Genomic DNA, 16,199 nt, shown 5'->3' with positions numbered 1-16,199 from the left:
CTAAATAAAAAAATGCACTGGAACACATGATAATGTGCATCAAATCATGTACCCAAGCACAAAAGAAATGCACACTGAAGCATGACAAAAAACCAAAAAACAAAAAAAGGCACCAGCATAGATCTATGTGGGCCCGTGGTAATTCAACCCGAGTATTGAAAGTGAAGTCCAGTGAAACATTTTGCCCTCTTTCACACGGATGCACATAGAAGCATATAAAAGCATAACAAACAAAAAAAGGCACCAGCATAGATCTACATGGGAAATTGGTAATTCAATCCCAGTGTATTGAAAGTGAAGTCTGGTGGAACATTTTGGCCTCTTTCACACGGATGCACATATAAGCATACCAAAAAAAAAAAAAAACAGAAAAAAAAAATGCACCAGCATAGATCTACATGGGCTCTTGGTAATTCAACCCCAGTGTATTGAAAGCATTGAAGAATATTTATTTATTTCATGTACTTATATAGCGCCGTGAATTTACGCAGTGCTTTACACATATATATTGTACATTCACATCTGTCCCTAACCCTCAAGGGGTGTACAATCTAAGGTCCCTAACTCACATTTATACATACACATACTAGGGACAATTTAGACAGGAGCCAATTAACCTACCAGCATGTCTTTGGAGTGTGGGAGGAAACCAGAGCACCCGGAGGAAACCCGAGCACCCAGAAGAAACCCACGCAGGCACATGGAGTACATGCAAACTCCAGGCAGGTGGTGACGTGGCTGGGATTTGAACCAACAACCCTAGTACTACCATGCGAAAGTGCTAACCACTTAGCCACTGTGTTGCCCATAGAAGCATAACAAAAAAACCCTAAAACAAACAAACAAAAAAAACGCACCAGCATAGATCTACATTGGCACGTGGTAATTCAACCCCAGTGTATTGAAAGTGAACTATGGCAAAACATTTTGGCCTCTTTCACACAGATGCACATAGAAGCATATAAAAACATAACAAAAACAAAAAAAAGGCATCAGCATAGATCTACATGGGAACTTAGTGATTCAACCCCAGTGTATTGAAAGTGAAGTCCGGTGAAACACTTTGGCCTCTTTCACACGGATGCACATAGAAGCATATAAAAGCAGAACAAAAAAAAAACAGAAAAAAAAATGCACCAGCATAGATCTACATGCGCCCTTGGTAATTCAACCCCAGTGTATTGAAAGTGAACTCTGGCAAAACATTTTGGCCTCTTTCACACAGATGCACATAGAAGCATATAAAAATAAACCAAAAAGGAAAAAAAAAGCATCAGCATAGATCTACATGGGAACTTGGTGATTCAACCCCAGTGAAACATTTTGGCCTCTTTCACACGGATGTAGTACAGCATACACCCATGCGAGGACCATGTTTGCCATCATCTACTGTCTGTGTTCGGGGCCATGCACCCACACAGCTGTAAAACTAGGAGCAGTGGTTGCATCCATGCAGCCCCACTCAATTGACATGATGGGACTGCCTGCATGGAAATACACAAAACACCTGTGGATCCCTGTGCAGGCGAACACGGCCCTCGCATGGGTGCCCTCGCATGGGTGCCCTCGCATGGGTGCCCTCGTTACAAATCTCTAGTGATTTGAATTCTCCTCTAATTAATGGCCCTGTCTCCGCTCTGCAAAGATAAGCTTAAGGATTTTAAAGTATATCTAGATGAATTTATTTAGTTTTGGATAAATTAGGAGGGAGGAAACAGCAATAACCCTGTCATTTTGTTTTCCCCCCAACACCCCCCCCCCAATCTCAGAGATTCACATCCTGTCCCCAAGACAAAACAGGAAGTGAGGGAAAATCTCTCCAAAGGGAGTAGAAATAGGAAGATTTTCTTTCACCGCCTGTTCTGATGACAATCGTAAAAAAATTTTCCCATCACTCTCTATTCCAGTGACAATGGTCCCTAGGATAAATAGCAGGAACACAGTCAGCCAAACAATGTTTTGGCTTTAGATGTGTTTTAAGGATCACCCTCCCTCTGGAATGACCTCATCCTCATCCATAGGTTGTACTTTAAAAATCAGATGTTGACCTGCTAAATCACATGAGGTCTTAGGCTGGCTATAGATGGATCAAAACTTTTCACCAGGAACTAGTTGAATTTCAATCCATCTATGGCTGCTGCTGATCGACTTTCTGTCAAACAGGATTGTTGGAAAACTTGTCGATCAGCAGCTGCAGCCTCTGATCAGTGTATTCTGACAGTGGAGGAGTCCTTGCTGTCAGAATACAATGGCATGACGGAAAGGATTCCTCCAATCACCTCGCTGGTGTGGATGGGAATCTGTTTATTTTTTTGGCCTGCTGGCTGAATGAAAAAAAAAAAATCTAAAGCCAGCTTTAGCCAGACTTGCTAAATCTGACTGCTAGTTACATTCTGGGGCATATTTATACAGAACAGTCAGTGTGGCTATATTATTTATTATAGTTACTTATATAGCACTGCCAATTTATGCAGCACTGTACTATATATATATATATATATATAGACACACACATATACACACACACACACACACACACACACACACACACACACATATATATTGTACATTCACATCAGTCCCTAACCCTGAAGGGGCGCACAATCTAAGGTCCCTCACTTACATTCATACATACACATAGTAGGGCCAATTTAGAAAGGATCCAATTAACCTACCAGCATGTCTTTGGAGTGTGGCAGGAAACCAGAGTACCCGGAGGAAACCCATGCAGGCACAGGGAGAACATGCAAACTCTAGGCAGGTGGTGCCATGGTTGGGATTCAAACCAGTGACCCTAGTACTGCCAGGCAGGACTGCTAACCATTTAGCCACTGTGCTGCCCCAAACATTCACTGAGGCCAATCAGTCACTGGAAGATTCACCTGCACAGAATGTTTGGGGAATGTCAAATTCAGCGCATTATAAATATGCCCTTTATACACATATCTAGATTACACTGAATTGAGTGGCGTTCCTGCCTTTACCATAGTCATTAAGCTCAATATACAGTTACATATTACCCACATTTTTTTGCTTTATCTAAAGCAGCAAAGATTTGAAGGATGCCTTTGATAAATTGCACAGATGAAAACTGATTAAAAAAAAAAAAAAAAAACTCCAAACTTCTAAGCACTGAAATCTGCCTTCTCACATGGAATCTCGCATCACAGGGAAATCAAAGAGAATATTTTAATAAAATTGAACTACTATGATCTGTCTATGCACATAAAATAAGGCAAGACCACAAAGAAAGAATGTTCAGCTGAAAGGCATCACAATGAATTACAATTGTAAAACAACATTGAGCCCACAATGCAAAAGACTGAGATGCAGCTGCCGAAGACCAGAGTTCCCCGCTCTCCCAAATGCTGCAAAAGGATGACGAATGGGTTGAGGCCGGATGACAAGTCCTGTTCCCCAGCACCTCCACCCACTGCAGATGTCACACTGCAGGATAACAGGGAGAGTCAAGGCTGACTAGAAGCAGTGACTGCTCCAGAAGGGCTCTGTTCTAACCAGAAATACAACAAAGATCTGCCAAAATCATTCAATAAAGCAAATTATTGCTTTTAATACATGATCACTCACTGGGTTAACTTGATGGACAGTTTAGCCAGTATGAAAGTTTTCTCCGGAGCTGCTGATCAGACATGGCCACGCAAACATTTACTGTATAATGAACTGAAAGCCATTTCTCTGTGTTACAACTCAACTGCCACTGTTATTAAAACCATTCATCCTATTTGGATGTATTGCTGATTACATAATATGACATAACAGCACATGCCAGGCTTCTCTAAATCTGATTTTTTTGTGAAATAAAACAGATTTTCACTTAAAATCTTCCTCCCCTCCCCCACCATATTTAATTATTTTTTTTGGTACCTTTTTCTGACCGCTACCACTTCCAGAATTCTAGCCTAGGGAAAAGCTACATAGGTTTGACCCTTCCCGAGCGTCACATATCCAAGGAGCCTATAGAACCAAACTGACAGCGCAGGGTGATCTCACACATGTGCAGTAGGGAGCCGGCTGTAAAACAGCAGAAGTCACAGCCAGCTGGGGATCTGAAGGCCAGCAAAGAACCGACCCAGATGAAGACCGCGCAGAACTCCTGGACCTGTAGATGTCGGTTTCTTAAAAATCAGCAACTACAGTATTTGTCGCTACTGGCTTTTAATTTCTGAAAAAAGGACTGGAGTTCCTCTTCAATTCGTAACTATCAAATTAAAAAAAAAAAACACATTTCCATTTTTAAAGTATAAGTTCACCTTTGTAAAAAAAAAAAAAAAAAAATTCATATCTTTCTGCAGGTAAAAAAAAACCTAATGTGCATTTATTTATTTATTTTTAACTGGGAGCCTGCAAAGCATTACACCAGCGATCAGCAGATCACGGTCGCATGCAGGGCTCTTGCAGACTGTCAGTGTAAAATGTCTGCTCGTACGACACACCTTCGCTGTCACAATGGGAAATCGGGGGGGGGGGTGCTAAAACACTACACGTAACATATGTTACAAACGGTGAACCTATCCTTTGACGACCTGCATCGACTTCTTACGACCGAACACACACACACGCACACGTCAAATAATGCTCACGTAAGACTTCTTAAAGCTGAACTCTGGGGAAAGTAAAAATTCTCCCATTCAATAATACGTCCCCCGCACTGCAAGGGCTGGGTGCGCACGTAGGTCTAGGGGACAAGACAAAGCAGTTTTACTTTTCCGATCCCCCATTCCCAAAAATTGTGCATTTATTATTTTATTCATAAGGAGCCTGCAGAGCATTGCACCTGTGATCAGCAGATCAAGGGTGCAATGTCAGGTTCCTGGAAACTCTCAGGATAGCCGTTTGCCCATACCTCCCATACGGGCAGGCAGTTACTTGAGAGCAGGAAGATCCCCCGCTCCCTGACCCCTCTCTCCTCCATTGACAAAAGTCCATTCAATGATTTCACTGAATGTAACAGTCTGTGAATGGGGGTGAGGATCCTGTCATTCATCTGCCCCTCCCCCACTCGCAAACCATGTTACCTTTAGTGAAATCAACTAATTTCATTTTATCAGTGAAGGAGAAGGGAGGAGCTTCTGATATGCATTGCAATGTTAGACCTGAAGCTATTAACCCATGCAGTGCTAGCAGTTAAGTGCTGTTGTTAGGACTGGGCATTAAAAGATTCTATGGATGGACAGAAATACAAATCCTTTGGCAGGTAAAACAGATCTCTTATGATTTAATCCATGTACTTAAAGTGTTACTAAACCCATGACCCTGCATTCACTATATCTGGTATCCCACAGTACATACAGCATGAAAATGCAATTATTTTAGTAAATATAAACTAAATACCTTTTCTCATCAGCAGTATATAGCAGTCTTGTGACTTCTATCAGTGTCAGGCCAAGCACTGGTTAAAGCTTGTAGGAGGAGTTTTCATTCTGCTGCGACTGTCCTATGAGGCTGCATAACCCCTGGCCCTGTCTGGCTAGCGTTGTTTGGCACTGTGCTGATCACATGCACCGTCCCAAATGAAGAAAAAAAAAATTATCTACCCCTACACACCAAACTGAGCATGTGCAGAGTGACTCCTAGAGGTCTGTACTATCAGCCGAAGGATTGGGGAGAGTAAAAAAAAGGGAAGATCAGAGAAGACAGGATCAAACAGCCTTTTTACACAATGTGGAGGGTTAACTCCTTAGGTTCCACAGTGAGTATAACAAGCATGCTTTACTGCATATACAGACTGATTTTACTATTCTGGGTTTAGTAACACTTTAAATTCGGCTTTAATGAAGCTTACATAGGGGTTATATGATTAACCTGCATAGAGGTTTGCTGAAGGTTATTGAATGTGGAGCACATGTTTGGATTATATTCAATTAGCAGCCTGATCTTCAGATGAGATCTGAGGGAGGACATCAGTGTTATTATACAAGTGTAATATATGACCATAGGTGTCGTCCTGCTACCTACCATTCTCTCATTCTACCTTCCAGTTCAGGCAGGAGGAAGGAGGAGTGGAAGCTGTGAATAGACACAATATTAGAGAATATCTTGTATGGAACATCCACCGGAAAAGAACCTTTCTTGGCTTCATTATCCAACGCTGTATTAAAAGTCTACAGGGCATAAAGAGAGACAGATGAGAGGTTTTATTTTAAACAGGCATTTACAGTATATAGACAATTTATGCAGCATTTTACATATTGTACATTCACATCAGTCCCTGCCCTCAAGGAGCTTACAATATAAGAGCCCTATTCACTGTCATATATATATACTAGGGCCAATTTAGACAAGTTTTTAGAGTGTGGGTGGAAACTTCAGTACCCAGTGAAAACCCATACAAACACACGGAGGACATGCAAAGCCCGTGGGAAATTCGAGCCGAGGACCCCAGTGCTGACAAGCAGAAGTGCTAACCACTAAGCCACTGTGATGGAAGAGATGCATACTTCAATAAAACCAACAAAAGCACACACAATACAGTTGCCACCATCTGATCATCAGCTGATGTTTCATTAAAGCTCTGATCCCCCTACCCTCAATATTCCAATTGTGTGAACAGGCTGGCTCTATGACTAACCAAGCAGCTTCTTGGTTGTAAGTTGTAAAACGCATGAGAAAAATACATAGGAACAAATGTGAGCTGATGCTTAATCAACTTTCATCTATTTATTTATTTCAGGTACTTATATAGTGCTGTCAATTTACACAGTACTTTACATATATATAGTACATTCACATCAGTCCCTAACCCTCAAGGGGCGTACAATCTAAGGTCCCTAACTCACATTCATATATACACATACTAGGGACAATTTACACAGGATCCAATTAACCTACCAGCATGTCTTTGGAGTATTATGAGCAAGAAAATGAATAAAAAAAGGATTCCGATTGTTCCCTGGGGCTAACAACAATTCCCCCCCCTTTCTCGCATGTATAAATAGTCCCCTACCCACCCATCAAGCTGTGCTCTTCTGCTGAACAGAAGGTGGCGCTACAGGGGAAAATTTCAATCATTATTCCTGGGTTTGTTTGGACCCAACATTATTTGGAGCCTTTTTTTTTTTTGGTAAAACAGAAAATTCCATTATATCAGTCTAAACACACTTGCTACAGTAAAATATTAAAATTTTCAAATATTGAGCTTTACTATTTTGGCATTGAGGAAGATTTTTTTTTTTTATTTAATGGCTAAATGGTTAGCACTTCCGCCTGGCAGTACTAGGGTCGCTGATTCGAATCCCGACCGCGGCACCACCTGCCTGGAGTTTGCATGTTCTCCCTGTGCCTGCGTGGGTTTCCTCCGGGTACTCCTGTTTCCTCCCACTCTCCAAAGACATGCTGGTAGGTTAATTGGCTCCTGTCAAAATTGGCCCTAGTATGTGTATGTATGAATGTGAGTTAGGGACCTTAGATTGTACGCCCCTTGAGGGTTAGTGACTGATGTGAATGTATAATATATATGTAAAGCGCTGTGTAAATTGACAGCACTATATAAGTACCTGAAATAAATAAATTTATGTCATGTGTACATGTTCTTCATATATACCACTATAAAAAGATATATTAAAAGGTCACCAACAAGCTACAGAGCTATTCATATATATATATATATATATATATATATATATATATATACACACACACACACACAAACACAGGTCATTTACCTGCTAAGAGGCTGTAAAGTATTGCACACTGTAATCCTGTGCTGTGCATCTACATTGTATGGAAAATATGTTTGAAAAATGTTACATGTTCCATCTGTGTTTAGGGTGGAACATGTAACATATTGCAGCATCTGCACCCCCAATCCTCCCCTCCCAGTGACAGCGGGCGGGTAATCCTCTCCCACACCCACTCTCACACTTTAAAAAAACAGCACAGCCATGTGAATAAATAGCCTACAAGTACCATCAGCCATTGCGGCTGGTGGCTTGTAGTGTAGTTATATGAACTACGAGGGAACTTGTGAATGCTCTGGTAATTAATGGATTCTTTCTGCTCTCAATTAACTGCCTTCCCATATAAAGTACAGGCAGAAAGCTATCCTGAGAGGCTGCAGGAGCCAGACATTACATCTGTGACTTCTTAATTGCAGGTGCAATGCTCTGCAGGCTCCTTAGAAACATAAAAAAAAATAATAAAATGCAAATTTTTTTTACCTACAAATACATTTTTTTCAGAAGGTGAACTTATCCTTTCAGGCTTTTGTGAGCCAATTCTTCAGACATAGTTCCACCGACCAAGGCCAGGCCTATAGCAGAGGCAGAGGTTTTGGGTACTGTACTGTGGGAGGCACAGATAGTGTGGGGAGCATCTTTTGCCTCCGCATCACACAGCTGCCACCTGCACACTGTGCAGCATTGAGCGGTTATACTGCTAGCTCAGCCCTGCGATTTACACAGGGAAATTGGGGCTCTCCCAGAGAAAGGACCTCATGATTCAGCAGTGGGAGTGTTGATTTTGTAAAGGGGGTGTAATGGTAGTGCTCCCATGTGTTCCAAGTCTCCAGCTGTCTCTAACCATTACCGTAGCAGGTTCATAGAGTCTGCCGATTATTCTTCTTCAGTCTCTGACAGTCTTCTGTAGCATTATGTATACTAAATATTATGTGCAGCAATTTGGTGACATCAGGGGCAGCAGTTGAGGTCTCCTAAACCACATAAGTGGACAACCACTTATATAATGGGAGGACATTAAGGGGAACTTATCAAAACTGGGCTAGCCAGAATCTGGAGTGGATGTACATGACAACCAATCAGCTTCTGAGAAATAATGGTGGAAACCACCTGCGCTTAAACCTAAAAACCTTTATCTAGTCTAAATAAATAACGGAAGCTGCTAGCATCCAATCATATACCCAAATGATTCAAGATATAAAAATACAGAAGTGATGCAGCGCTACTCTGATGATAATATTGATAATACTATATAAACATATAAATGAAAAAGTGTATAAAAATGACACAATGTACAACAAACCCATAAACAGTGACCTGATCCTCCAGGGATCTATAATAAGTGAACTGATCCTAAATGGATCCCAGATGTACACAGTGAATGTTGAGAAATAATGGTGAAAACCTCCTGTGCTTAAACCTAAAAACCTTTATCTAGTCTAAATAAATAACAGAAGCTGCTAGCATCCAATCATATACCCAAATGATTCAAGATATAAAAATATGGAGGTGATGCAGCGCTACTCTGTTATTTATATGGTATTATCAATATTATCATCAATCTGCTTCTATCTTTCATTTTCAAAGATTAAATGAATAAGCTGAACATAGAAGCTAATTGATTGTGATGTGCAGCCACTCCAGATTCTCTCCTCCAGTTTTTGATAAATTCCCCCTATTATTATTAGTCTGTTGCATCCAATCCTGCCCGTTTCCTTCTAAATTGAGAACCTAATGACAAAGTCTCTTCATTACCTGCAGGAGCTCCAAGCGGCTGACGTAGGCCCTTTCTGTCTGCAGCAGCTCATTGGCGATGTTGTGCAGCTTCTGCTCGTTGGTCTCCTGGAATACAGGAATGTTATGATTTATGAGATGAGAGGGAAAGCATTGATCTCCAAGGCACCATAATGTGAGCCCGACCCTTCACAGACCAGCATGACACAAAGATCATCCAACATCTGAAAATAACTTCCCAATTAGGAGGCCATTTGACATTTTGCTCAGATCTGCTAATGATAATCCAGAAACCACAGGAATTCTCCACATACGTGTTTATTTGCTCCATTGCAGACAATTTCATATTTTTCCTCTTTTTGTTTAACTACTTGCCTTCCAGAGGATTTGCCCCTCTTCCTGACCAGGCCATTTTTTGCGATGTGTTAATTTAACTGACAATTGCGCAGTCATGCAATGCTGCACCCAAACGAAATTAATGTCCTTTCTTTGCCCACAAATAGAGCTTTCTTTTGTTGGTATTTGATCACCTGTGCGCTTTTTATTTTTTGTGCTATAAACAAAAAAACTGACAATTTTGAAAAAAAAAAATACATATTTTTGACTTTTTGCTATAAAACATGTCTGGTACAAAAAAAAATCTAAAACAAATCAAATTTCTTATAAATTCAGGCCAAAATATATTCTACTACGTCTTTGCTAAAAAAAAATCCCAGGACATGTAAATTGGTTTACGTGAAAGTTATAGCGTCTACAAATGGTGGGATATATACTGTATTTTTTTTTTCCATACTAGTAATTGCGGCGATCAGCGACTTCTAGCGGGACTGCGGCGAGCATTCTGACACTGGGGGGAACTAACTGCCACCAACATCCCCAGTGACACTAATGCAGTGAGCAGTGCTAATAAAAAGCACTGACACTGTACTGATGACACTGGACAGGAAAGGGTTAACATCTGGGGTGATCAAAGGGTTAACTGTGTGCTGTTTTACTAAGTGTGCTGTGTGTGTTTTACTTGGGAAACAAAAATACACAGCAGCATGTTACTGCTGGCAGGAGAGAGACCTGTATTGTTCACACACAGGTCTCTCCCCCATCACAGTTTCTCTGCGATCGCTGGGGAATCTCCGGCCAGGAAACGGTGTTCAAAATCTGTAGCCGCCAATGGCAGTGCTGGTAGGGCGGCGTGCACCCCCTACCCGGAAATTTTAAATCACGTATATTTACGCATGATTTTGTGCAATCCTGCCACCCTGTAGCAGTAGTTCTGCTATAGGGCGGTAGGGAAGCAGTTAACTCTATGTGCAATTAAAGCTTGCGTTTAATCTGCTTATATTTTGATTTCCCTGGTTCCCCTTACCAATATCCCCCCCCCCTCACACCCCCCCCCCCACCCCCCAACAAGCTAATTAAGTTTTTTTTTAATTAAATCTTTCCATTTTTATTACATACCTTATTTTAGACACTGATATCATCACTGGGTCTCTGTGCTTCTCTATGCAATGTTGGCAGTACTCCCCCTCAACCCTGAGGCAAGCAGTGGCCTGGATTTTAGAAGTAGCTAGGCCAATAGCAAAATGCCTTGTTGGTTTGATGTCAGTCTGGAATAGTGGGTGTTATTAGACAGACTACATTTGCATGCAGACTGCCCTGGGTAACACTCACTGGTGAAGATGAGCCTCCAGGAATGAAAGAACTGAAATGCAGTGAATAAAAGAGGTGGGTCAGGGACAGTCAGGCTGGAAAGGAAAGAGCTAGATGATGTTGGATGTCCCCCAGCCAGGAAATGATGTGAGCTCTGTGTGGCGTGCTGTAGCTTCCAGTTAAGAAGCTCACAGTGTGCGGTGAAATCAGAGTAAGCAATTTCAGTACAGGAGACGAGCTTGTACAGCTGTGCAAGACTGAAGGGAAGTCTGGAGTTCAACTTTAAAGAGATGTGAATCCTTACTGGGTGACATTTGGGTTGTTAAAGGACTTAGAATAATAAACGATTACCATTGCTTTTTTCTTATGGAAAATACAGTTTTCATATCAATGATGCTGATCTCCTGCAGCCGGAGTCTGACAATAACAGGATGAAATTGAAACTGGTATGGCACCTACCTTAATTTCTCCAGAGTTTCTTGGAGAGGAAATGGTGCTATTGCTGTCTTCATTATCCTTGTCATCTGATGGTAATCTACTGGGGGTTTCATTCTCCTGGTACCCCTTGTTGGTATGTCCTGTATAAATGGGTATTAAGGGTCTGTCCTCATTTAGGTTTGGTCCTTCTCCGTTTAACCTTTTTTGTATGGTAGCCTCATATGTAGGGGGTGAATCATGTTCCACAAGAGCAGGGGGGCTTGATGACCCAGAACAAAGATCTTGAGTACTAACTGGAAGAGAGTCCTCTGGTCCAGACTTGGGAGCCAGTGGTCTGTGTAAAGGAGGTTTTGGGGAAGGGGGACCCCTTGTACCATGTGAGGGAGACTTGGGAGCAGGAGGTTCTTGTTTTTTAAAAGACGGTGCATCAGTGTCACAACTTTTAGTCTGTATCCTAGGAGTAGGAAAACCATCACTAATTTCCACCACGTCTGCAGTTACAATCCCATTGCACTTTGGTTTGGGCTGGTCCTGAGTTAAATCCAGACTCATGCCTTGTTTTTGGACAAGCGGATGCTCCGTGAATGGCTTTTGCTGGAGAACAACTTTGTGGTTGCTTCTGTGATGAGACCCATTATTCAAATCCGGGCTTTCATTCTTGCCGTCACTGGGGCTAAGAGTCATAGAAAATAAAAGTATGTTATGGAAACTCTTGGCATGTGCAGCACCGTGACACTATTTCTACCACGCAGCTTCAAAAGACTTAAAGCCGAAGTTTGGTTATTTTATATAAAACAGCACTAGGGACAGTACTTACATTGAATGAGAAGTGTCTCTTGTGCTGGTGGCTGCTCCATCTGTTGAAATATTCATTTCTCTGCTCCCCCATACCCCACAACTGTGATCTTCACGTGCTGTAGGGGTTAACACAAGCCACTGAACCGGTCAAAAGTCACAGCTATGCCCGCTCTTTCTGCCCCCCTTGATCCATTCACAAAAGCCATACTATTGCTTCACACAATGAAATGTGTCCTATAAATGAGAAAGACAGATCTGTCATTCATCTGCCCATTCTCTATACATTCAGCTCTTTTTATTGTGTAAAATGAAAATATAGCTTCTATGAATGGAGGGCGGGCTGGAAAAGCAGGCATGATCTGCAATTTTGACAAGTGTTTATGACAGGTCCAGCAGCTTGTATTAACCTCTATAGCACCAGAAGATCACAGCTGCAAGGGTATTGGGGAAGGGGGGGCGCAGAAGAATGAAGGTTTCAATGAACAGAGCATCCATCAGCACAATGGACACTTCTCATTCAATGTAAATACCATCTCTTGTACTTTAAAAAGAACTTAAAGCGCAACTCAACTGTATCTGAGCAACACAAACGTTTAGCTCATCCATCATCCATGTCTCCATGCTTTATTTTGTTGAGAAATCACTTTGAAAAACACTCTCCTAGCATTTCTAGCTGCAGCCATCTTGAGTAAGGGCAGATAATTCATGCATTTAGTTCCTGAAAACAATCTGCTCCTCCTGCAGGCAGGAGGGTGTGCTGAGAAAGACCCTCCTCCCTTAATGATAACAAAAAAAAAATTGCCCATGCCGTCACCTGGAATGTTTGACATCATTAGTCACTCCAAGTCACAGTAATGATGGAGGTGCTAGTGGTAGGAACCCTCTCTATTTGCAGGCCTTCGTATTTGAGCTTATAAATAGTGGCAGAGTCACTTTATTTAAAAAAAAATCTCAATGGGCAATAAGTCATAATTGCCCCCTAAAGTTCTCCATGGGCAGATCTTCCCCCAAATGTTGCATCAAGTCATCCAAACACAGTTCAGGATCCTATCATGTGGATGTGCAAGTGGGGTTGATAAAGAATTTGTGCACACCGAAAATTTTTCAACCTTTGGAAACGGTTTTATGTACTTGTATATTGTGATCATGGGTTCTACTGCTTTGGCATATAAAAAATGTTTAAGTCATTTTTGAACTATCAGTCTCAACCATACGCAATCCTACTAAACCTGGTATAATAGAATATGCAGAAACCACGACTGTAGACAATTCACAATATCTAATTCCAGTCCACCGCTGGCAAGCTCTGGGCTCTGTCTGGTGTGAAGGTGTTGATTGGCTGTGTAATCTAGCAGCTCGACTATAAAGCATGATGCAGCCATCAAAGATGCTGAGCCACTGCTCAATCCATGGCACCAAGCCACCAATATGTCCTTTATCCAGTAATCCATCACACACACAGGAACAGACCTTCTACATAGGAAGCCAACAGTGTCCAGGTGGTCAGACACAACTGAAGGGAAAGGGCAAGGCCAGAAGAGACACACTCTTCCTCAGCCCCACCTATATCCCATCTCTTCTACAGACCGGACTTAAAGGAAAACGCAAAGATAAAAATCATTGGAGAAAGTACAGAATACGAATGTAGGTGTATTTGTCCGGGTTTGTTTTACATCTTTAAGCTACAAGCAGTATCATTCTAAAAGTTGAATAAAACATTAAAATCTCAGCAAGTAGAGCTCTTTGTGTGAATGAGAGTAGGGGGATGGGCAACTGTTGGATGGACCCAAGTTGGGTTTTCGCTAATGGATTTCTGGAAATGAATCAACAACAGTGTTGACTAAGAAAAGCTATACAATTCCTGCAAAAGCCTATAATTTCAAAAACCACAGGCAAACATTTCCTTTTTTTTAACGATTGAATGTATTTTTCAATTTCTGTGGGGAGGTTACATGGACAGCAAATGAAGAAAATGACACAGACAGAAACTTAAAGTGGTTGTAAACCGTTCCATATACCCAGTGAAGTGACTAGCCTCAGGTGACACACAGAGATGAAACAAATCCTCCTACAGTTGCAAGAAAAAGTATGTGAACCCCTTGGGATCACGTGGAGTTTTGCATGAATTGGGCATAAAATGTGCTCTGAACGTCATCTAAGTCACAACAATAGAAGAACAGTCTGCTGAACATAATACTACACAAACATTAGATGTTGCCATGGTTTAATTGCACATAACGTGTAAACATTCACAGTGCAGGGAGGAAAAAGTATGTGAGGCCCTAGCTTAATGACTTTTCCCAGAGCTAATTGGAGCCAGGAGTGAGCCAACCTTGACTCCAATCAGTGTGATGATATTGGATGTGTTGCTGACAGCTGTCCTGCCCTTAAAAAACACACACCTGTTTTGGGTTTACTGGTTTCAAGAAGCACTGTCTGATGTGAACCATGCCTCGCAGAAAAGAGCTCTCAGAAGACCTACGATCAAGAATTGTTGACTTGCATGAAGCTGGAAAGGGTTACAAAAGTATCTCCAAAGGTCTTGATGTTCATGTGTCCACGGTAAGACAGACTGTCTACAAATGGAGAAAGTTTAGCACTGTTGCTACTCTCCCTAGGCGTGGTCGTCCTGTAAAAATGACTGCAAGAGCACAGCGCAGAATGCTGCATGAGGTAAAGAAGAATCCCAGAGTGTCAGCTAAAGACCTACAGAAATCTCTGGCACATGCTAACATTTTTGTTGACACATCTACAATAAGGAAAACATTAAACAAGAATGGAGTACACGGGAGGACACCACGGAGGAAGCCATTGCTGTCCAAAAAGAATATTGCAGCACGTTTGAAGTTTGCAAAAGAGCACCTGGATGTTCCACAGCACTACTAGCAAAATATACTGTGGAAAGATGAAACCAAGATTGAGTTGTTTGGGAAGAACACACAACACTATGTGTGGAGAAAAAAAAAGGCACAGCACACCAACATCAAAACTTCATCCCCACTGTAAAACATGGCGGAGGGAGCATCATGGTTTGGGGCTGCTTTGCTGCCTCAGGGCCTGGACGGATTGTTGTCATTGATGGGAAAATGAATTCCAGAGTTTATCAAGACATTTTGCAGGAAAACGTATGACCATCTGTCCGCAAACTGAAGCTCCGCAGAGGATGGGTGATGCAACAGGACAATGACCCAAAGCATACAAGTAATTCAACAAAACAATGGCTGCAACAGCACAGAATACACCTTCTGGAGTGGCCCAGTCAGAGTCCTGACCTCAACCCAGTTGAAATGCTGTGGCATGACCTTAAGAGAGCGATTCACACCAGATATCCCAAGAATATTGCTACACAAACAGTTTTGTGAAGAGGAGTGGTCCAAAATGACTCCAGATTGTTGTGCAGGTCTGATCTGCAACTACAGGAAACGTTTGGTTGAGGTTATTGCTGCCAAAGGAGGGTCAACCAGTTATTAAGTCCAAAGGTTCATATACTTTTTCCTCCCTGCACTATGAATGTTTATATGTTATGTGCAATTAAACCATGGCAACATCTAATGTTTGTCTGGTATTATGTTCAGCAGACTGTGTTCTTCTATTGTTGTGACTTAGATGACGTTCAGAGCACATTTTATGCCCAATTCATGCAAAACACCACGTAATCCCAAGGGGTTCACATACTTTTTCTTGCAACTGTACATGAGTTGTACCTGCTTATCTGCAGTCTTCTCTTCATCCATTCAAATTCCAGAATTTTGAAGCTCATCAGAGTTCAGAAAAAAAAGGGGGAGGTGAGCTAAAGTGAGGAGAGGTCTGAGAGCTGATTGGAGGGAAGGGATACACCCCCCTCCACACAGCTCACAGGAACAGAACTGAGGCTGTCAATCTACTGGA

At 41.7% G+C, this 16,199-nt stretch overlaps 1 protein-coding gene across 4 annotated transcripts in view; it reads right to left on the bottom strand.

Moving 5' to 3' along the window:
* Nucleotides 1–16,199, bottom strand: part of FGD4 (FYVE, RhoGEF and PH domain containing 4) — a 219,754-nt gene that overhangs the window by 34,616 nt on the left and 168,939 nt on the right. For all 4 annotated transcript variants that reach the window (XM_089680743.1, XM_089680745.1, XM_089680746.1 and 1 more), the window contains exons 4-6: nt 11,535–12,186; nt 9,450–9,536; nt 5,977–6,122 (exon numbers count right to left, since the gene is read on the bottom strand). In XM_089680743.1, the coding sequence (XP_089536869.1) occupies nt 5,977–6,122; nt 9,450–9,536; nt 11,535–12,186 (885 nt within the window). The remainder of the gene's footprint in view (nt 1–5,976; nt 6,123–9,449; nt 9,537–11,534; nt 12,187–16,199) is intronic.

Source organism: Staurois parvus, unplaced genomic scaffold (genome assembly GCF_062004578.1).
Source record: "Staurois parvus isolate SC_StPar_1 unplaced genomic scaffold, SC_StPar_1.0 ptg000249l, whole genome shotgun sequence".
Classification (NCBI taxonomy): Eukaryota; Metazoa; Chordata; class Amphibia; order Anura; family Ranidae; genus Staurois; species Staurois parvus.
Note: the sequence above shows the minus strand (reverse complement) of the source record. Positions and strands in the feature narration are given on the sequence as shown.